Here is a 23,218-nt window from a genome sequence, read left to right as displayed (position 1 = left end):
TGCAAGGGGAACCTTTACTTTTACCTTTACTAAAAAGCAAGACAATATGCACGTTAAAGTTGGAATGTCAGGATCTAAGTGTTGGCCCACTCAGTCTCTCGCCCATAGCTCATCCTACCTTACAGAGGAGTTGTGGAAACTATGGGAAGAAAGAGGGGGTACATACAGGTAGCCCTTGACTTGCAACCATTCCTTTATGATTATTTGAAGTTACAACAGCACTGGAAAAAGCAACTTATGATCCCCCATGATCATGTGATCAAAATTCGGGCACTTGGCAACTGACATTTTATTTTATTTTATTTTATTGTCACAAAAATATACACAAGCTTCAACATAAAATAACTACATATCATATAAGCATATATATGACCAAAATTATGCAATAACTATATTAATCTGATAAATGAAAGGAAACAATAGGACAGGAACAGTAAGCACTTTTGTGCTCTTATGCACACCCTTATAGTCCTCTTAGGAATGGGGTGAGGTCAATAGTAGACAGTTTTTGGTTAAAGCTTTTGGGATTTTGAGAAGAGACCGCAGAGTCAGATAGTGTGTTCCAAGTATTAATAACTCTGTTGCAGAAGTCATATTTTCTGCAATCAAGATTGAAGCGGTTAACATTAAGTTTAAATCTATTGTTTGCTCTTGTATTGCGATTGAAGCTGAAGTAGTCTTCAACAGGAAGGACATTGCAATAGATGATTCTATGTGTTAAGCACAGGTCTTGTCGGAGTTGGCGGAGTTCTAAGTTTTCTAAACCAAGGATTTCAAGTCTGGTGGTATAAGGTATTTTGTTGTTTTCAGAGGAGTGGAGAACTCTTCTTGTAAAATATTTCTGGACACGTTCAATTGTGTTGATGTCAGAAATTATATTACAGAATTTTTTTATTGGCCAAGTGTGATTGGACACACAAGGAATTTGTCTTGGTGCATATGCTCTCAGTGTACATAAAAGAAAAGATACCTTCATCAAGGTACAACATTTACAACACAAATGATGGTCAATATATCAATATAAATCATAAGGATTGCCAGCAACAAAGTTACAGTCATACAGTCATAAGTGGAAGGAGATGGGTGATGGGAACGATAAGAAGATTAATAGTAGTGCAGATTTAGTAAATAGTTTGACAGTGTTGAGGAAATTATTTGTTTAGCAGAGTGATTGCCTTCGGGAAAAAACTGTTCTTCTGTCCAGTTGTTCTGGTGTGCAGTGCTCTATAGTGTCGTTTTGAGGGGAGGAGTTGAAACAGTTTATGTCCTGGATGTGAGGGATCTGTAAATATTTTCACGGCCCTCTTCTTGATTCGTGCAGTATACAGGTCCTCAGTGGAAGGCAGGTTGGTAGCAATTATTTTTTCTGCAGTTCTAATTATCCTCTGAAGTCTGTATCTTTCTTATTCGGTTGCAGAACCGAACCAGACAGTTATAGAGGTGCAAATGACAGACTCAATAATTCCTCTGTAGAACTGAATCAGCAGCTCCTTGGACAGTTTGATCTTACTGAGTTGGGGCAGAAAGAACATTCTTTGTTGTCCTTTTTTGATGATGTTTTTGATGTTAGCTGTCCATTTTAGATCTTGCGATATGATAGAACCTAGAAATTTAAAGGTTTCTACTGTTGATACTGTGTTGTCTAGTATTGTGAGAGGTGGAAGTATGGAAGGGTTTCTCCTAAAGTCTACCACCATTTCTACGGCTTTGAGAGTGTTCAGTTCCAGATTGTTTTGGTTGCACCACAAGGCTAGTCGTGGTATGGGTTCCAGACAGGTGAGCTGTATTCAAGAATAGGTCTAGCAAATGTTTTGTACGCTCTGGTTAGTAGTGTAGAGTTTTTGGAAAAGAAGCTACGCAAAATTAGGTTTACAACTCTTAGCGCCTTTTTTGCTATGTAGTTGTATCTATGTATCTATGACCCTTGCGCCATCCCAGGGTCATGTAATCACCAATTGCTGACCTTCCCAGCCAGCCCCTAACAAGCAAAATGAATGTGGGGGAGCCAGATTTGCTTCGCAACTGCATCATTCATTCATTCATTCATTCATTCATTCATTCATTCATTCATTCATTCATTCATTCATTTATTTATTATATTTGTATACCGCCCTTCTCCTGAAGGACTCAGGGCGGTTCACAGCCAGTAAAAACCACAATACATATAATACAGGTTAAAAACAGTATAAAAAACTAATTCAATATATGGCCTAAAAATTTAAATACGATTAAAAAGCCCATTTAAAAAGCGTAAAACCCCAATTTAAAACTACGTTTAAGCTATTCCTGCACATCGAAACAACAACATCTTCAGCTCGCGGCGGAAGGTCCGGAGGTCGGGGAGTTGACGAAGCCCCAGAGGCAGCTCATTCCAGAGGGCAGGAGCCCCCACAGAGAAGGCCCTCCCCCTGGAGGTCGCCAGCCAACATTGTTTGGCTGACGGTATCCAAAGGAGGCCCTCTCTGTGAGAGCACACTGGTCGGTGGGAGGCTACTGGTGGCAGTAGGCGGTCCCGTAGATACCCCGGTCCTAAGCCATGGAGCACTTTAAAGGTGATAACAAGCACCTTGAATTGGACCCGGAAGACCACCGGGAGCCAGTGCAGACTGCGCAGGAGAGGTGTCATTTACTTAACAACTGGCAAAAAAGGTTGTAGAACGGACAATTGCTCCATAATAAAAATCTTAAGCTCAAATGTGGGTTGTAAGTCGAGGATTACCTGTATGCAACCTTGAATTCATGAAGGAAAGGAAGGGTATAAATCTAATTGATGGATTGTGCTGTATTGTTTTAATGTTACCTACAAAGAAGGCATATAAACACTCCAGGGCACTAACAATTGGAGTGGCTAGAAGGCTAGAAAATGAAGTGAAATAAACTGAATGTAATTTTTTGCTTTGTCCCTTGAAGGGTGTACTGCACACCAAATAATTGACAGGGCCAAGACAAGTAGAATGGGCTAGGATAAAATCTAAACTAAATCCAAATCTAAACTAAATCAGACTGAACTACAGTCAACATGATTACTCCTCTACAGTATTAGCATGGCCTGTTTACCCAGGTCATTTAAAAATCTAATAAGTGTGGTTGTACAACACTGTAAGCTTGATTATTGTTGATTTTGGGACTGACATTCTGGTATGAATCTGGTTTGTTTAGTGAGTCTGGTTCATGTATGGTTGAAATGCAGAAGGGTGAACTCAGGTGACTTTGTTATGTAATTGACATATTTCTCCCCTTTCCTCCACTCACTACAATCGGCTTCATTAAAAGTTACAGCTTTGGTGGGAAATTTTAGAGGGTGCACGACGGCAGTTTGGAAATTATTTTTATCTCTTTAAAAGGGTAAAGGTTCCCCTTGCACATATGTCCTAGTTGTTCCCGACTCTAGGGGGCAGTGCCCATCTCTGTTTCAAAGCCAAAGAGCTAGTGCTGTCTGAAGACGTCTCCGTGGTCATGTGGCCGGCATGACTCAACTCCAAAGGTGCACGGAACGCTGTTCCCTTCCCACCAAAAGTGGTCCCTATTTTTTCTACTTGCATTTTTTTACGTGCTTTCGAACTCCTAGGTTGGCAGAAGCTGGGACAAGTAACGGGAGCTCACCCCGTTACGCGGCACTCGGGATTTGAACCGCTGAACCACCAACCTTACGATCGGCAAGCTCAGCGTCTTAGCCACTGAGCCACCGTGTCCCTGTTTCTCTTTACCAAAGTTTAAATAAAACCACTTAACAGACGGACTCTGGGCAGTGAACAGATTACGGCCATTCCAGTTGAGGGCGTCCATTTGGGGAAATGCCAAACTAGTGTACTTCAGGTAGTGCAGTGCAGTGCTACACAACTGTTTTTCAGTATTCTTAAATATGGCGTTGCTCACCCTGGAGGCCTAGGGAAGTGCCATCATCTGACCTGGGTTACTGAACAACTCGTGAATGAGGGGTTTGCTCCATTCATTAAGGAAAGAAAAAAAAAAAAGAATGAAAGGCTGGAGGAAAGAAAAGGCCTGCTCTTCTCTCTCCTCTTCTCTCTCCTGTGCGGCAGATGGCCGGCAGACCCAGAAGGGACAGCCTCAACCAGCTTGAAAATGGCTCAGGCCAGAGCAGCAGGGACAGATTATTAATTCTGCCATTCCACTCCCTCCCCCCCTCCCCAAAAAGATTAGGGATATATACATAGAGCTCATTTTAATAGTCTTGAGTGTTTGAGAGTGTAAATTGCCCTGCTTGGTAAGAGATAATTATAGGAGCTTTGTGGCAGCCAAACCAGTGGAAACTTGCCATGAAACAAACCAAAATTAAATATAGTGGCATCCAATTTTGGGAATGATAATCCCTTTCACTGGGATTTTGACCCGTAATTGCGAACTGACTTCACGGTATTATAAATTTTTGGGGAAATGAAGCATTTCATTCTAGCTCTTGAGATTGGTTCTCATCCTCAGCGCTGTTTTTAAAATTCTTTTAAAAGAAAAGAAGACGGGAGCACCTCTTCCTTTCTTGCACTTTTGAACACTGTCACATGTTATATTCCGAAGTATCACAAACTGGCTAGGTTCATCCAGGACACTAAATCATAGAAGAATGATTTACAGGCTACCATAGTTGAGTTTGTATAATAGGCCAAGTTAAAACAAAGTCATATCATGTTGTTGTGCATTTCTTCTCGTCAAAATGTGTAAGATGTGCTGGGGTGTTTGTTTGTTTTTCGGAAAACTTAAAAAAAACACAGCTCTTCCACCAGACCTTAAACCCCCAGTGATTTGTGAATTTGCACAAGATATTTTAATTATTATTATTTTTTTGTTTCCCTGATGTAGTGTCTCTGTGGTGTGGTTATTTGTTTGTTTATTATTTAGTACAAGTTCAGGGATGTCCAACCTTGGCAACTTTTAAGATGTGTAGACTTCAACTCCCAGAATTCCCCAGCCAGCACACATCTTAAACTTTACCGAAGTTGGACACCCCTGTTTTACTAAAACCGTTGAAGATAATTGGGGGTGGCAAATCTGGTTTAATTCAAGTTTCTGCAAAGAGAATGACCCTGGCTAAAACATAGCCCTGAGAGCAGAAGGTTTACAAACTGTGGACTATCTACTTCTTTTAAAACAAGAGCTGGACTTAAATATGGATTTGGGGCATGCCAAGCATATGATTTCTATTAAACTATGTGCTTCACTCCCTGGGGTAAGGTGTGATCTGGAATAATGTAAGATAATTTGCATAATTGGCCTAAGGTGCTGTACTTAATATTGGAAAGGGAAGAACTGCAGTTTTAGTGGAGGATTATATCAAGTGTGCATGGTTATGTTATGTATTGTACATAGAGATCCCCCTACCTTTTTTCAGGGGGTTGGTTATATGGAGGAGGGTATCCTACATGGAAGTTACTTTATTATTTATTATTTTATGAATTTGTTAACTGATACAAGTCAGCTGAAGTTGAACTTACTTTTTTTTTCCTTTTTGCTTGTCAACTCTTACTAATTGAGAGGATCAATTCCAGAAAAAATCATTGTCGTTTTTTGTCACTATACATTGGTCGTCATCTCTATCTGAGAAAGGTTGGGAAAGATGTAGCAGCTATTTTATTTTTTATTTATTTTGCAAGTATATATTAACTGCTAATCTACTAGTGAAACTCTGGGCAGTCAACAACAACAACAACAAAAAAAGCATACACAGGAATCCATTATATCAGTGATCAAATTTGTATGAGAAACTAGCTCTCTTGATTTATCGTTTCACTTTTTTATACTTGACCCGCACAAAAATATACATACATAAATATTTCTTTGTAAAAGTTGAGATGAAATGGTTGTGGAATTTAGAAATGGAGTTTAGGAAAAAGCTTCCCAAGATGGGTAAAATGAGGGAAGAAGGCCTCAGAGTAGCCTTCTCAGAGCTCCTGAGGCTACAAAACAAGGCAGAACAATAATTGATCTATTCTTATAGCTGAGAATGAATTAGGAAAAGTGTTAGGAGAGAGTCTTTAGAGACCTGATCTGTGGTTGAAACAAATAAGGGGGGTTCAAAAGAGGCTTCCAATCAAGCTGATTAAGTTTTAATTGGTTAGAGTCTGTGGACATCCATACTGTGTCTGATTGTGTTGGGTTTTGCAGCTGTGTTTTAACATGAATCAGAATTACTCCCTGAGTAATTACCATAAGGCTAAGAGAATGACCTTATCGACTGTTTTAATAAAATCTGAATAAAGATGCCATGCAGCGCTTTTGAAAGGAGAAAAAAAACAACAACTTTCCAGAAACGCAGGGACATCTAGGTAGCTCTGGTCTGCAACTCTTGACATCAAATATTTTTCAAGATTGTGCTGAAGCAGCTGAGGGGAAAAATGCAGCATAGAATTTAAAATGATTCTAGGACCGGAAGGTACCTCGGAGGTCATCTAGTCCAACCCCTACTCAATGCAGGAGACAATATACCATCCCGATCAAATGGATGTCCAGTCTTATTCTTGAAAACCTCCAGTGATGGAGTGTACACAACTATGAGAGGCAAGCTGTTGCATTGATTAATTGCTCTCATTGTCGGGAAAATTCTCCTTAGTTCTAGCTTGGATCTCTCTTAAATAAGCTTCCACCCGTTACTTTTTGTCCTTCTGGTGCTTTGGAGCAGGGGTCCCCAGCCCCACCAGTCTGTGGCCTAGTTCCAAACTGGGCAGCGGCCCATTTGGAACCGGAGAACGAAAGTAGTGGTTGAGTGTTTGCGTGACAACTGCATTGGTGAATGCTGTGTGTGCACAGGCAAAACCCTCCCCTCGCCCCCCCCACTGCCTCCGCCAGGCTGTTGACTGGAAAGTTTAGATACCGCCGCCTTGCAGAATAAGTCAACCCCCTCTTCTGGAACAGCCCCTCATTTATTGGAAGAGAGACATCATGTCTCCTCTAATCCTTCCTTCGAACAGACTAGATCAGGGGTGTCAAACTCAAGGCCTGCCGGCTGGATTTGGCCTGTGGGGTGCGTAAATCTGGCCCATGGGGCTGGCCTGCAAATATCAAAAGGGCCAGACTGTGGTGTCTCGGCCGGCAAAAACAGGCCGCGTACGGGACCCCTGCAGCCCATTTTTGCCCTTCAAAGCCTCCTGCAGCACTCTGCTGGCCAAAAATGGGTCTTGCGAGGCCTCCGCGTGGCCCGTTTTTGGCTGGCAGAGTGCTGCAGGAGGCCGTGGAGGGCAAAAACAGGCCGTGGTGGTGGGGGCTCAGGAAGCTTCCACACGGCCCGTTTTTGGCCAGCAGAGTGCTTCTAAAGGCTGGGGAGGCCAAAAACGAGGTGCACACCCCGTTTTTGCTGGTAAAGTGCTGCATGAGGCTGTTATGGCCGAAGATGACAGAGAGGGCCACACGCAGCCCCCCTGCACCACGTTTTGGCCCGCAGGGTGCTGCAGGAGGTATCTGTTGTGTCTTGCCCGCCCTCAGAGCAGCCAGGGCCTTCTTACCTGCTCCCGAACACTGAGGAATGTATACCTCCCGGCCCAAGTCCTGGCTCCATGCCCACACAAACTGCAGAAGGAGTCAGGCAAAGTCGAACTTATCTTGCTGAAGTCACTTACTGGTCTCCTGCCTGCTCTGAGGACTTTGCTAGGACGAGCTGCAGAGGCAAGCCTGATTCGGATTTCCCTGACCCAGCCGTCAGCGGAGGAGTGGGACACGACAGTATCTGTCCCATCTCTCCTTCCCCACTCCCACCCCTGTTGGCACACAGAGAACTACAATGCTGATCCAGCCCTCAAAGCAATCCAGTTTGACACCCTAGAGCTAGATATATCTAGGTCCCTTAACTGTTCCGTATATAATTTATCCTCCTGACTCAGTTATCATCTTCGTTGTTTTTCTCTGCATACTTTCTAGGGTCTCATAATCTTTTCTGTATTAGGGAGGCCAGAACTGAATGCACTATTCGGAATGTGGACTACCAGTGCAGCATAAAGTGGAATTATCACATGTCATGATTTTGGTACTATCTCTCTGTTGAGGCAGCCCAATATTGCATTGGCTTTTTGGGTAGCTGCAACACACTACTGGCTCATACTTAAGTGGTAGTCCACCAGGAAACCTAGATCTCTCTCACATTTACTACTGTTGACCTAGGTATCTCCTATTCTATACTTATGGATTTGGTTTTTCCTCCCTAACTGCTGGTCCTTAATTTTTCTCGTCATTGAACTGCATCTTGTTGGATAGGGCTCAACACATGACTTCTGTCAAGATCTTTCTGAATCCTGAGTATCAAGTGTTGGCTGCTTGTGAAGGAGTTGCTGACAGTTCTCCATGGGTACCCCCTTGTGTTTCAAAGCCTTTTTGCATTGAATCCAAAGCTGATAACCCTAGGAGGGCTTTGAGGGGAATATAAAGAGGGGAGATAAGGATCACAGTGGGGAGGTGATGACAGAAACTGACCAAATAGTACTAGCACTACTTTTTGTGTAGTTTTTGTGTAGTTTTTGTGTACTTTTGTGACTGGGGTCAGTTTGGTGGGGTAGACAGATCTCCAAGGATTATAATCTCTCACTCTCTATGAAAAATGAAAATATTTTAATGGCAGACCTATAAGGGATTTTGTGGGGTTAAGCTCCATTGAGTTTCTTTCCAGTGTTGACCAGACTGTGCCTAGAATATTGCATCCATCTTGGGGCACCACTTTTTAGGGAAGACATTGACAAAGTGCAACATGTCTAGAGAAGAACAGCCAAGCTGATAAGGGATCCTGGACGGAAGAACTTCAGAGGAATGGCGAGAGGTGTTGGGTATGTTTAGCCAGGAGAAGCGAAGACTGCAGGAAGGTTAGGTCAGTGTCTCTGGATATCTGAAAAGCTGTTAATGTAGATGATGGAGGAATTTCTGAAGAGTTGACGCAGAAACACAACAAATAATGTGTTTAAATTAAAAGGAAATAGACTTTGGTTGGATGTCAGGAACAATTGCTTATAATACAAGTGTTCAGCAATGGATTCCTCAGTGACAGGGGTGAAATCCAGCAGGTTCTGACAGGTTCTGGAGAACCGGTAGCGGAAATTTTGAGTAGTTCGGAGAACTGGCAAATACCACCTCTGGCTGACCCCAGGATTGGGCTGGGAATGGAGATTTTGCAATATCCTTCCCCCAGGAATGGGATTTTGCAGTATCCTTCCCCTGCCACGCCCACCAAGACACGCCCACCAAGCCATGCCCACAGAACCGGTAGTAAAAAAATTTGGATTTCATCACTGCTCAGTGATGGTCTCTGTTTCATTGGAGCTGTTTAATCAGAGTGTGGATAGTCATCTGTTATTAGTGCTGTAGTGGATGCCTTCATTTTACAGAGGTTGGGCCGCATCAGTGTTTCTCAGCCCTAAAACCTGAAGATGTGTGGCCTTTAACTCCCAGAATTCCCCAGGCAGCCATTTGGTTGAGGGAAGTTCTAGGAACTGAAATCCAATATCTTCAAGTTGCCAAAACATTGGGTTAGAGTAATCTTGGTACGTTCCACCCCTTTAATTATATTATTTAATAACCTATAATGCAATGGCAGCTGCTTTTCCATATGCATGTACGGGATTGGGCTACCAACTTGACCCCTGAACACAGGTATAAGGATGCATTTGTAGCACGGGGAGAAATTTCTGAATTGATGTTATTTTATTTTGAGAAATGTACGTTTTTGTTCACAACAGCGTGGAATGGAATGGACTTTTCTTGGTCTATTTCAGTTTGCTTTCAGAGAATGGTTTGAAATAGAAAAATGACAATTTGGAAGACATTCAATGAGGTGTATACACAGTTATATCGTTCTCGTAGCTGGTTGTGTACAGTTATATTAGAAGACGGTTGTTTTGAGGGTCTTTCAAAGTTCTGTGTTGTTCCCTACATTTTCAACTAGCTCAAAATAGCCCTTGGAGTGTTCCGAGTTCAAAATTAAGCATTCTGTGATCAGATGTATTAATGAAAATATATCAATAAATAACACAATGAATATGAAAATACATAAAATTAAGTAGTTCAGCATGCCAACTGCGTTCCGTCCTGGGCAGAGAAAGCTTTGTAGCTTGTATTTTATGTCCAGTCCACGATAAATGGAGTGGCCTTTTCCAAAACTTTAGTTAGTTAAATCAAACACCTATTGCAAATTTGTGGCTGAATATGCGTATCCCATTCAGTGAAAATGCACACTTGATTTTACCTGAACCTTCTCTGCCTTGCTTGTCAGTATTTTATCATTTCCTCTTCATTGCTAAACGGCTCTTCCCGTTCTTTTTTCTGGGCTGCAGAGCAAGCTCCACATGGAAGGTTTCCGCAGCTTGAAAGAAGGCGAAGCCGTTGAATTCACTTTCAAGAAATCCTCTAAAGGTTTGGAGTCCATCCGAGTCACTGGCCCTGGAGGAGTTTTCTGCATTGGCAGCGAAAGGAGACCGAAGGGGAAAAGCCTTCAGAAACGCAGGTCGAAAGGAGATCGGTAAGGCTTAGTTCAGGGACTTGTTCCGCTAGTCCGGAAACCTCTTGACTTACAACAAAATTTCAAAGCTTGAAAATGCAATGGATATTCTGGGTATTGGAAATATAAAGGTAAAGGTAAAAGTTCCCCTCGCACATGCGTGCTAGTCGTTCCCGACTCTAGGGGGCAGTGCTCATCTAAGTTTCAAAGCCGAAGAGCCAGCGCTGTCCAAAGACGTCTCCATGGTCATGTGGCCAGCATGATTAAACGCCAAAGGCGCACAGAACGCTGTTCCCTTCCCACCAAAGGTGATCCCTATTTTTCTACTTGCATTTTTTACGTGCTTTCAAACTGCTAGGTTGACAGAAGCTGGGACAAGTAATGGGAACTTACCTCGTTACGCGGCACTAGGGATTCAAACCGCTGAGCTGCTGGCCGTTCGCTCAAGCTCAGCATCTTAGCCACTGAGCCACCACATCCCAATTAGTTAAGTTTGCAGCCAAATGGTCAGAGAAGCAGAGAAAAAAGCTCACTGTGTTACTAGAGATTCGAACCGCTGACCTTTCGATCCACAAGCTGAGTGTCTTAGCCCCTGAGCCACCGCGTCCTTATTGGAAATATAGAAATAGAGAAATTGGTTTTGTGAGAGTGGGTTTTTGTTTTGTTTTTTGTTTTTGGCTGGCTGAGGAACTCTGGGAGTTGAAGTCCACAAGTCTTAAAGGGGCCAAGGTTGGAGACCCCTGCTTTAAGCAGTTTACAAAGTCAGCCTATTGCCCCCAACAATCTGGATCCTCATTTTACCGATCTCAGAAGAATGGAAGGCCGAGTCAACCTTGAGCCGGGTCAGGATCGAACTGCCAGCAGTCCAGAATACTGTATTCTAACCACTGCGCCATCACGGCTCTAATATATGTGGCTCTGCCTACACAAAGACCAGCTACCTGCCTACACAAAGACCACCAACTTGCTTCAATTAGTTGCCTTGATTCAGCTTTGCCCAATCTGGCGCTTTCTGGGGGTGTTTGACTATAAGTCCCATCATTCCCAGCCAGTTTTACCCTCCTTTAGTGTGGAGGCTTGGCCAGCAGTTGTCTCCTCCTTACGCATAAGTTGCTTCCTTTCGCCTTTTTAAGGGAATGGCAGATGCAGATTCCTAGGGCAACAAAGGAAAAGGTCAGAGTTCACACACACACACACACACACACACACACACACACCAGCTGAATAGAAATAGACCAACCCATCACCATTCATGTGCTTCCAGGATGGCTCATCCCTTGGGCATCCTAGGAAGAGAACTTCAGGGAGACTTCCTATAGCAGTACATGGGAAAAGATATACGTTATAACAGGGGTCTGCAAACTTGGCTCTTTTAAGACTTGTGGACTTCAATTCCCAGAGTTCCTCAGCCAGCTTTGCTGGGAGTTGAAGTCCACAAGTCTTAAAAGAGCCAAGTTTGCAGACCCCTGCGTTATAACACTTGTCCCTAGCCACATTGCCCTCCAGATATTCTAAATATCATAATGGCTGTGGGAATTGCATTCTTAACACATCTGGAAGGTACCAGATTATCTTACAATTCCTACAATTGTTAACTAGCTGTTACAGATCTAACAATTTGGCATAGCATACTAAGGGGTTACGTTCAGGCCTTTTTGCTAGCAGCTTGCATGAACTCAGCCCGCCTGCTCATTTCATAGTTCATTGTGTGCACAAACCCATGAGATGGGGTGAGCCATACTGATTGAAACACAAGCCTTTAGGTGACACCCTTGGTTGATTCAGGGTCGTCTATTCTTCCTGGGCCTCTAATATCTTAAATGGGCATCAGATTATTTTTAAGAATCCACCTATTCTACCGACATAATACAGTTGGGAGGATGGATGCATGGAACAGCAGTGATTTTATTGCTGAATTATAGCCCATTTGCTGAGGAATGTCCCAACGCACCTGAAGGCCAACAAAATTCTCTCAGCTTGTCTGGTTGGGAAACCAGATGTTCTTAATGTGTTTTCAGATAACATTTCCTATCAGTTGCAAGCTGCAAAACTAAAACCGAAAGTTTATGATAGGCATAGTCCAAAACATCTGGACACGGGCATGGGACTGCCACATGTCTTATCTTTGCTTTTCCACAATTGTTGAAAAAAAGTCTTTATTAATAGCAATGGGGGGGTTCCCCCTAGTGGTTGAAAAAGACTTTTTTTGGTAATTTTTTATTTTATACACAAACAAACATCAGTCGTTCTGGTGTTTCTTCAGTGACTTATTCTTCTTGTTACGCTTCCTATCTTCATTTTCTCTTAATCTATTACAACATCTCTCCTAAAATACAATACTTTTATTATACTATTCTCTTATATCTCTTTTCTAACAAATGATAAAATTGACCCCATATCTTAAAATATTCTGTATCCTCTCTTTCTTTAATTATCAAAGTTAATCTATTCATTTCTGCACAATCTAGAATTTTCTTAATTACTTCCCCTTCCAAGGGGATTTTCTCTGCTTTCCAATTTTGCACGAATATTATCCTCGCTGCTGTTATTACATGTATAATCAAATATGGCTTTGGCTGTACACGGCCCTGAGTCCTTTGGGAGAAGGGCGGTATAAAAATCTAATAATATATATATATATATATATATATATATATATATATATATATATATATATATATATATATATATATATATATATATATATATATATATATATATATATATATATATATATATATATATATATATATATATATATATTCTTTACTGATTTTCTCTGGATGGATACCCAATAGGAACAGTTCCGGTTTTAAATCAATATATTGTTGCGTCATTTCTTCTAACCATGTCTTATTTTACTCCAATAGTTTCTAGCTTCTGAATATGTCCACCACATGTGATAGTAAGATCCTGGTGTCTGATGACATTTCCAGCATTTGGCTGATTTATCTTTAAACATTTTTGCCAATTTTTCAGGAGGCATATGCCATCTGTAAAACATTTTATATTGATTTTCTTTATATGTAGTGGACGTTGTTAATTTATAATTCCTTTCTCATAGCTGTTGCCATCTATCTAGCTCAATTGAATATCCATATTTTTTTTTGCCCAGGCTATCATTGTTTCCTTTACTTGTTCTTCTTTTAATTCAATACCAAGTAGAAAATTATAAATTTTTAATATTATTTTGTCCTCTGTTCCTGTGAGTAGCCTATCCAACTCTGTCATTTCTAGGTAAAAACCATATAGTTTAACATCTTTTTCATATCTTGTTTGTATTTGCATATATATATAAATACCAATCCATCTCAATCCCCTGTTCTTCCAGTTCTTGTTTTCCCTTTCAATTCCCCCTTATCTGTTAATAATAGAATAGAATAGAATTTTTTTGGCCAAGTGTGATTGGACACACAAGGAATTTATCTTGGTGCATATGCTCTCAGTGTACATAAAAGAAAAGATACGTTCATCAAGGTACAACATTTACAACACAATTGATGGTCAATATATCAATATAAATCATAAGGATTGCCAGCAACAAGTTATAGTCATACAGTCATAATAAGTCTTTATATCTAACAATATTTCTAAAATTAATAATATTTGGGTGTATTAATGCTTCCATTGTTGATAACCATATTGGTATTTTCAAATAGTATTTATCTCTAACCTTCTTCCACACCAATAACAATGCATTTCTTATGTAATGTCTATAAAAGTACGTATGCATCTTACGTCTACCATACCATAAAAATGCATGCCATCCCAGTTGTAAATCCTGTCCTTCCAAAGTTAATAGTCTTATATTTCTTAATTCAATCCATTCTCTCATCCAAGTCAATACTGCTGCCTGGTAATATAGTTCCCAATTTGGCAGTCCGAATCCTCCACGTAGATTTGCATCTTGTAGCATTTTTATACTAATTCTCACTTTTTTCCCTTGCCATATGAACTTCCTTATTATCTTGTTGTTGAAAATAAGTCTTTTCAATTTTTATTGGGACTGCCTGGAATAGAAACAATAGTCTTGGCAATCATCTAATTGTTGCAATCCTTCCCATAACTGATAATTGCAAGTTTTCCCATTTCTCCAAGTCTTTCTCAATTTGTCTTTTATAATAATTATCCTCTTTTATCATTACATATCTTGAAGTTAATTGTATTCCTAAATATTTTGACTTTTTTCACAATTTGTATAACTAATTTCTTTTTTATTTCTCTTTCTTGCTTTTCTGTAATATTTTTCACCAATATTTTTGTTTTTTCTTCATTTAGTTTTAGACCAGCCACCTCTCCATAGTTCTCTATTTGTTCTAGTAGTTTGGGGCCTGTTGCTTGAGGTTCCTCCAAGATAAATACTAAATCATCTGCAAAAGCTTGTGGTTTGTATTCCTCTTTTTTAATTTTCATCCCTTTTATCTCTTCATTCCATCTGATATTTCTATTTAAAACTTCTAAGGTCAAGACAAATAACAGTGGGGATAAAGGACATCCTTGCCTTGTACCTTTTGTTATACTGACTTTTTCTGTCATTTCTCCATTCATTGTTATCTTAGCTGATTGTCTATTATAAATTGTTTTTATAATATTTATAAATCTCTCCCCAAAATCCATTATCTGCAATTGTTTTATCCATAAACTGCCAGTTCACATTATCAAAAGCTTTTTGAGCATCTAGAAATATCATTGCCATTTGTTTTCCTGAGTGTGTCTCATAATATTCCAAAGTGTTCAAAATTATCCTCATGTTGTCTCTAATTTGTCTTTTAGGTTTTGGTCCATATGAATAAATTCATTTAATAGTCTCTTTAATCTATTCGCCATTATTAGGGGATGGCTAGGGGACTGGAGGGGACTGGAGGCTAAAACATATGAAGAACGGTTGCAGGAACTGGGTATGTCTAGTTTAATAAAAAGAAGGACTAGGGGAGACATGATAGCTGTGTTCCAATATCTCAGGGGTTGCCACAAAGAAGAGGGAGTCAGGCTGTTCTCCAAAGCACCTGAGGGTAGAACAAGAAGCAATGGGTGGAAACTGATCAAGGAAAGAAGCAACTTAGAACTAAGGAGAAATTTCCTGACAGTTAGAACAATTAATAAGTGGAACGACTTGCCTGCAGAAGTTGTGAATGCTCCAACACTAGAAATTTTTAAGAAAATGTTGGATAACCATCTGTCTGAGATGATGTAGGGCTTCCTGCCTGGGCAGGGGGTTGGACTAGAAGGCCTCCAAGGTCCCTTCCAACTCTGTTGTTATATTATATTATATATTATTGAAGCAAAAATCTTGTAGTCCACATTTAATAATAATGAAATCGGTCTATAATTTTTTTATCAGTTGTAGATCTGCATCTTCTTTGGGTATAAGTGTTACATAAGCCTCCATCCACGAATCTGGCATTTTTGCTTTCATTAAAAGTTCATTAAATAACTCCAACATTACATTGCTTAGTGCCTCTTGTAATGTCTTACATAATTCCGCTGGTAAACCATCCGGCCCTGGTGTTTTCCCATTTTTTTATCTTATGATTGCTTCTGTTAATTCCATCATTGTTATTCTTTCTTCTAGCATTCCCTTATATTGGTCAGATATTTTCGGTAAATCTGATTTTTCTAAAAAATTTGTTATATTTTCTTCAGATATTTTCTCTTGGTAGTAAAGCTTTTCATAATAATTTTGAATTATTGTCTTCTTTTCTTTACTTCTATAATATACTTTCCCCTTTTCATCTTGTAAATGCTTTACTATTTTCTTCTCTTTTTTTATTTTATACACTAACCATCTTCCTGGCTTATTTGCATTTTCAAAAAAGTTCTGTTTGGATGCTCTTAATTTACTTGCTACTTGTTCATTTAAATTTATTTCATGTTTTTTCAGTTCCACTCATTTCTTAATTTTATTGTTTTGTGTGTCTTTTTTGAAATTCTTTGTCCAATCCCTTAAATTCCTCTTCCAATTTCTTCTGTCTTTGTCTTTTCTTTTTATTCTTCTTTCCCAAATACATTACTGCCAAACCCCTAATATATGCTTTCATTGCGTCCCATATATTCTTAAGTGATGTGTCCTCCTTTTTATTTATTTTAAAGAAAAACTCTTTTAATTCTTTTTCCATAAACTCTTGAAATTCTTTTTCATTTAGTATTGATGGATTCAAAGTCCATCTTGTCTTTTGCTTGAAAAAGACTTATGCATTCTTTTAATTCATCCAATTTTTGAAGATCTAACTCTGGGAAAGTTGCTGCATCTCCCTTTTTGAGGGAGCTATTGGTTCATTGAAGCAGAGTGTGTATGTGTATGTGTGTAAGAGAGGGGGAGGGAGGGACAGAGAATCTGAAAAATGATGGGAGTGTTGTTGATATTTCTTCGACTTGCCGATCTAGCCTATAGCTATGAGGTTTCCTGGCAAAAGGCCCTGATTCAGTGTAATCAGATGGGTTTTGTTTAGGTTTTACTGATATCAGCCAAGGTCATTAGGGCTCTGCTACCTAGGTTTAACAGGAATGATCTAATTCTCCTCCTTCGTTTTGGCTAGGTTGTGGAGATACCCACAGCTACAGCTTTCCTGGAATAAACGTCCTGCTTTCCCCTCCATCTTGTTTTCCTCTTTTTTTCCCCAGATGCTACAACTGTGGTGGCCTGGATCATCATGCCAAAGAATGCAAGCTCCCTCCGCAGCCTAAGAAATGCCACTTCTGCCAAAGCATCGCCCACATGGTGGCCAACTGCCCAATCAAAACGCAGCAGTCGCCCAGTTCTCAGGGAAAGCCCACATACTTCCGGGAGGAGGAAGAAATGCACAGCTCACCCTTTCTTCCTGAAACCAGGGAATGATCTCTGGAAATCCTTAGGAAATCTGCCCAGTTGACCGGCTTCAGGGCATCAAGTCAGCCAAAATGGGAGCAGAGAACAGCATTGGCTCCAAGCTATGAGTGAACAAGCACTGGGCAGGAGAGTAGCAGCTTTTATCATGTAGCAGCAAAGGCAAAAACTTGAGTGGAAGGGGGAACCCTTTTTCTCCTTTTAGTGGGCGTGGAATCTTGAGGGATCCCTTTCTTAATCAGGTTTGTGAAATTGGAAGGCAAAGCCAAAGGTACCTTCAAGAGCTTGGCTTTCTTCACCAATCTGAATGAAGATCAAGAAAATGCAAAAACAAAAAAAAACCCTGAAGTTATAGATCTCAGGATGTGTTTGTACTTGTGTGTGTGTGTGTGTGTGTGTGTCATTTCCACATATCGACAAGAGCATTGGAATACAAATAACTGGCAGGCCCCCCTCTCTAAGACAATCTGAGGCTCAAGGAAGTCCCACCTTAGAAGTCTGTAGTGACACCAACTCCCCAAACTGCCTGCTCCATGCTCTCTTAACAGAAAACAACTGAATCCTCTCCTTTCTCCTATCTGAACTGGGATTCTTTTGTTGTTAGGAAAAAGTAAGAGCCACATGCTTTTAGATGTTTATGGGACCTGAAGGAACATTGGCAGGCACAGGACTCTGAATTCTGCCAAAACAAACCTGAAGGATTAGATCTGTTTAACTACTGTGCCATGCAGTAGTATAGCCATGCTCCTTCCTGCATGTGCTTGTTTGGCTAATTCAGATGTTTAACACACACACACACACACACACACACACACACACACGATACAAACACATAGACACAGAAATGCAAATTTGGCATATATCTAATATTGCCATGCATGCGACCAACATATTTTTCTTTCTCTAAATGAGTACAAGGGTTCTAAGTTTAAAGATGTGTTTACTTTGTCCAGCCCACTCATCAGATAAAAACTGCTGCTCCTTTGCCCAGCTTAATTTCTGTAGCTCTGCCTTTTAATTTATTTTGTTCCCGCGGACAGCTGGACTTGCCGTGTGAAAAGCGGGAGGGAGGGTGGGTGGACCTCTCTGCCCTGAAGCCGTGATGTGAAATCTGCACTACGATGTGCGTGAATGACGTATCTTTGGGTTTGTTGTTTTTTTTTTATTTTGCTTTTCCTTGGGGGGGGGGATGTTCCCTTGTTTTAAAAGTATAAATATTCCGTTTTGTATTTTTGTATATTTTAAACTTTTAAGAGGAAAAAAAAAAGGAAGAAAAAAAACACGACACGATTCTGCAATTTATTCTCAGGTATTCTCACACATCTCAGGGATCGAAGAATCTTGGCAGCTCTGAGGCTGAACGGATCAGCGTTTAACAGCACAAAGAATAAGAAAGCCTCTATTTAAAAATTTTTTTTAGCTCTAACAATCTCTGTGTGTGAGTGCATTGTGTTTCTAAATGCTGTATTTTAGTAGATTTCTTCTTTTCCCTTTTTTGGATACAAGTGAAGGTAAAAGAATTTGTGGCACAGTTCAGAGGAAAGTCTCCAAGTAGAGATACTTCTGTTGGGGCTTCCCTCCTCCCCACCCCCCAAAGTTGCATAAGCTAAAGTTTTCTCCAAGGACTGCCTGTGTTCCAACAAGCCAAAGGGAAGGATAGCCCACAGCTGTGCATAATATTGAAGATGCAATTTGTACCCTAGGATAGTTTTGGTGCCTGATAGGATCTCCTCCTCTGCTCCACCTGTCCTTAAGCCTTCTGACTCATTGACCATTTCTGCATCTCATCTCTAGAATTTCTTGTTCATGCATTTTAGAGTCCAGACCCCTATTTACCTGTCACTTTCATGTAATGTTCAGATTCTGCAAATCTAAGAAGCTGAGATAGGAAAGGGGAGAATCTGTAAATTGGTCAGAAAACTTTGACACCTCTTGAAAGTAGAGAAATGTACTAGCTGTGTCAGGCACATCAGCAAACACTTCCACTCATCCAGGTCAGGATGTCTTATATTCCAAGCCCCATGAATTATTTGAGATAGATAAAAAAATAAAAATAAAATAAAATTAAAATCCATCTCTCCTTTCCATATTTTTGTCAGGAAAAGAAAATAGACATTATATTTCATTTGCTGCCTTCTCACTCTTGCCCCAAACCCACAGTTTAAGGATGTCACCTCACTCTGCTGAATAGTAGGACTTGCCTGCTGGAGGTGATATTACAAGCAGGATGGGATCTGCAAAGATGGAGAGTTTGGTTGGTTAGGCAGCAAGTGAGAGCATGTAACGCTGCAGATGTTGATAAATCATAGCTGTATTAGCTATGCTGGCTGGGACACTGAATTGTATTTTGGAGCACCCAAGTTCCCAGTTTTCTTCTCTGCTCGTCTTAGGAAGTTGTGTAGGATCTGCTGTTTGATAGCAAATTAACTAGCTTTCTTGCAGCTGCTAAGGGGTGAATTTAGCATATAGCACTCTTAAAAACATTTAAGTGGAACAGCGAAAACTAAATGTGTTTTGGGGACTTCAGAACTGAGCAATACAATTCCAAGAGACACTGAGCAACTTAAAATTTCCATGTAATTCCTCCCCTGACTCACCCATCACAGAAATAGTGGCGGTGACATGGTGAGAAATATGCAGGCGGTTAATTTTGATACGTCGCTGTGAAGAAACTACTGTACCTACCTCAGGATCATTTTTGATAACAATAGGTGTCAAATACAATAGAACCCATTAGGGAAGTGACTTTGCTCTCGATTGGTCAAAGAACGAACGCTTCCCTAGGCTGTGCCCAAAATTTAAATTGTGGCACCTTGTAGTTTTGTATCTGCTTTTTATTAAGAAGAAAAGGAAGGATAAGTGACACTGTTTCTCTTTCTAGATGTTTTTAGTCTGTGTAAATACCTCATGTGAAGTTGTTCTGATTTCTTCCCGATTTCTTCTTGGATTATTGTTTACAAACTTTAAGAAAAATAGCCAAAGCCAGGGGGGTTGTATTTGCACCAGAGAAAATGAGGGTCGGATTCCCTCTTTGTACTTTATTGTAATTCTGCCAAGTAAGAGCTGGTGAAGCCCCCTCTCCCCCTCTTCTCTGCTGAGATCATTGGATTTCTGGATAACGGTGATTTATCTGTAAGAGCATTGAATGGAAAACTCATTGTAGTGTGGTTGGATGGCATCAGCGGTAGCTTTTCGTCGCTCTTTTTTAAAAAAATAATGGGAAGGTGTGAGATTTTGGACGTTGAAAGAAATGTCTTAAAACAGGGGTCTCCAACCATGGCAACTTTAAGACTTGTGGTCCACAAGTCTTAAAGTTGCCAAGGTTGGAGACCTCTGTCTTAAAAATGTCCCTTGGCTTGGTCTTACAAATAAATTGCTGTCTGGCACAAGGAACGAGAATACAATTTGGAGAGTGGTGGACACTATGCATAAAGAGTAAATGGTGTGAATGGCAGGCAGGGTAAAGCCATGTCCGCACTCAGGGTCATTATGGTGTGGGGGAATTTGAATGTATTAGGGCTTGGGTCGGTGGGTGGGTGGGGAACCATTTCTTGCATGGCTCCATGTTTGTGTCCTGCAAGGCAAAAACGAATGTAACTCCATGTTTACTGCTAGTAACCAAAGCTTGTTTTGTGTTAAACTCTTGAATTTTAATTAAGTGGGTAGGTGGGTGGGAGGGAGGGAGGGAAGGGGTGGCAATAACATGGCGATTGTTGGGTTCTTTTGGGGGGGGGAATGTCTTGGCTGCAGGACTTTGTCCAAATAAGCAGCTTTCCTGCTGATTTATGTCTTGCAGTGACATCGGAAATCCCCAACACTGCATCTTTCTCTCTCCCCTTTCCCATTTTTATACCAGTTATGGAACATGTTGGAAATAAATAAATAAAGTTGATGGATAACAATGTGCTGTCTCCCTTCGTTTTAGCAAACAAAATCTTCCTTTGGGTCAAGACAATGGGCCTTCTTTTATAGGGCATACTTAAATGGATAAGCTGGGACAGGAAGCTAAACGTCTTGTGTGAATTCCAGAATAAATTAATTTAGAATGAATACACACACACACACACACCCCTAATCACCTTAAATACATAACTTGTATAACACACAACCAACCGTGAAATATGTATTTAAAAAAACCCAAAAAACATAAGCGTAATTACATCAACCAAGGCATCATAAAAGAATGCCATGTAAAATTTATTAAAGGACTTTTAGTCGCCATCTCCGATCATTAGGGAATTCAGTGAACTCCCTCCTGTATTCTCGGCTAACATCTGAGCAGATTACGGTAAATGACAAAAATCCTTATGGCATTTAAAGACAGAAGAATATAGAAAGCCTTTCGCTTGGCAGCCACCTAAGACTCTTATCTTTGATATGTATAGACTTCAACTCCCAGAATTCCCCAGCCTTGTGTCCAGGCCTTTGCAGCTCTGAAGGACTAACAAAATGGCGGCCAGGCTCATCGGAGATCGTGTGATGTTAGCACAGGGATGGCGAATATTTGGGCTTAGCATGTCAAAAGTTCAGAAAATGCCTAGCTTGACTCTGCTGTCTCTCTCACACAAACATACACACACTACCCTGAACAAAAGAAACAATTATCTACCCCCCCCCCAAAAAAAAATCTAGACCACTCTGCACTCTGAACAGCCCCACTAGGGGACAGCACCAAGTCTGGGCCTAAAAAGAGAGGATCTGTTCTGCTCTTAAATCCCACTATGGGCAGCTGTAAAAGAAAGGAGGATGTCCTAAGCAGAGATAGACTAGATCTGCTACCAAAATGACATGAGGGGGGGGGGGGACATGGTTTAATTCCAAAGCAAGAAGGCATGCACAAGCAACTCAGACAGACACCTCCCTAGTTTACATGAGTATAAGGGCGAGGGTGGGGATGGAATTAAAGCACAGTTGAACTTGCAAAATTCTGTTTCTATAGCTAATAACACGGCAGTAACTTTTGAGCCTGCCTTTGGAGTGGATTTCATGAATTGACGTTGAAATATCTTATTGGTGTTAAAGTTAGCTTCCCTCCCCAAACAACAGTTCTAGATCAGAGGTCTTCAGACTTGGCAGCTTTAAGATTTATGCACTTCAACTCCCAGAATTTTCCAGCCAGCTAGATCTCTGTTCTAAATGCAGGCAACCATCAGTGAGGTAGTTTATTTATTCTTTAGGTGTTCAGCTTCCTCCTGCAACTGTTGTTTTCCTTTGATTTTATCAGTATGTAACTACACCCCTTTCCTATTCTCAGTTGCGCCTCTGGCACACACTACTACTATCCATTAGAAGCTCCCACACTGTCTGTGTTTGAGGAACATAATATTAGTTTTCTGGTGAGACTTCCAGTGATGGACAATTCAGCTGCTGGCCAGGATCCCGGAGTGACACACCTGGGAACTGTCAACAGATGTCACACCTTTGCAACCCGGATCTTTTTCAGCAGCTGGGAAGCAAAGGAACAGAAGGTAAAAGCCAACACTTTGCTACAGAAATGAAGCCGTGAGGTTCTCCTTGGTCAAACAGGCTGCGAGTGAAGCGTGGCAGCCTTGGCTCATTCATTTCTTTCCAATGACCTCAGGATGGAGAGCCAGGCACCACCTTTACCCACATTTGCCTCACTGACTAAGAAGGTGGGCTTCAGGAGGCAGCAATCTGGCCTGGGGTCAAGACGTGAACTCGGCCTCAAAGAACTTCATAACTCAAGAAATGAGGATAAAAACGGTCCCAGTTTGGTGGGAGAAACTGTCCATCAGAACTACAGCGTGGGCAAAAGAAGGAAGGAAGATGGGAAGCAAAAAATCACTGAAGGGTGAGTGTCCATGAAAGGCCCAGAGCTGCCTCTACACAATATTCTCTTAACCCACCTCCCTATCTGTTGGATTACAAGTCTTTCTTCCCCAGTCAGCATGGTCCAGGGATAAGGTAATGGTAGAGGTTCCCCTTGCACATACGTACTAGTTGTTGCTGAC

The 23,218-nt window shown here is 40.8% G+C and overlaps 1 protein-coding gene across 1 annotated transcript in view; it reads left to right on the top strand.

The window, feature by feature from the left end:
* The window catches only part of LIN28A (lin-28 homolog A), a 46,468-nt gene extending 29,210 nt beyond the window's left edge, over positions 1-17,258 (top strand). The window contains exons 3-4 of the mRNA XM_058196056.1: positions 10,260-10,444; positions 17,045-17,258. Coding sequence (XP_058052039.1) covers positions 10,260-10,444; positions 17,045-17,258 — 399 coding nt within the window. The remainder of the gene's footprint in view (positions 1-10,259; positions 10,445-17,044) is intronic.
* The last annotated feature ends 5,960 nt before the right edge of the window (positions 17,259-23,218 follow it).

This window comes from Ahaetulla prasina, chromosome 10 (assembly GCF_028640845.1).
Source record: "Ahaetulla prasina isolate Xishuangbanna chromosome 10, ASM2864084v1, whole genome shotgun sequence".
Classification (NCBI taxonomy): Eukaryota; Metazoa; Chordata; class Lepidosauria; order Squamata; family Colubridae; genus Ahaetulla; species Ahaetulla prasina.
Note: the sequence above shows the minus strand (reverse complement) of the source record. Positions and strands in the feature narration are given on the sequence as shown.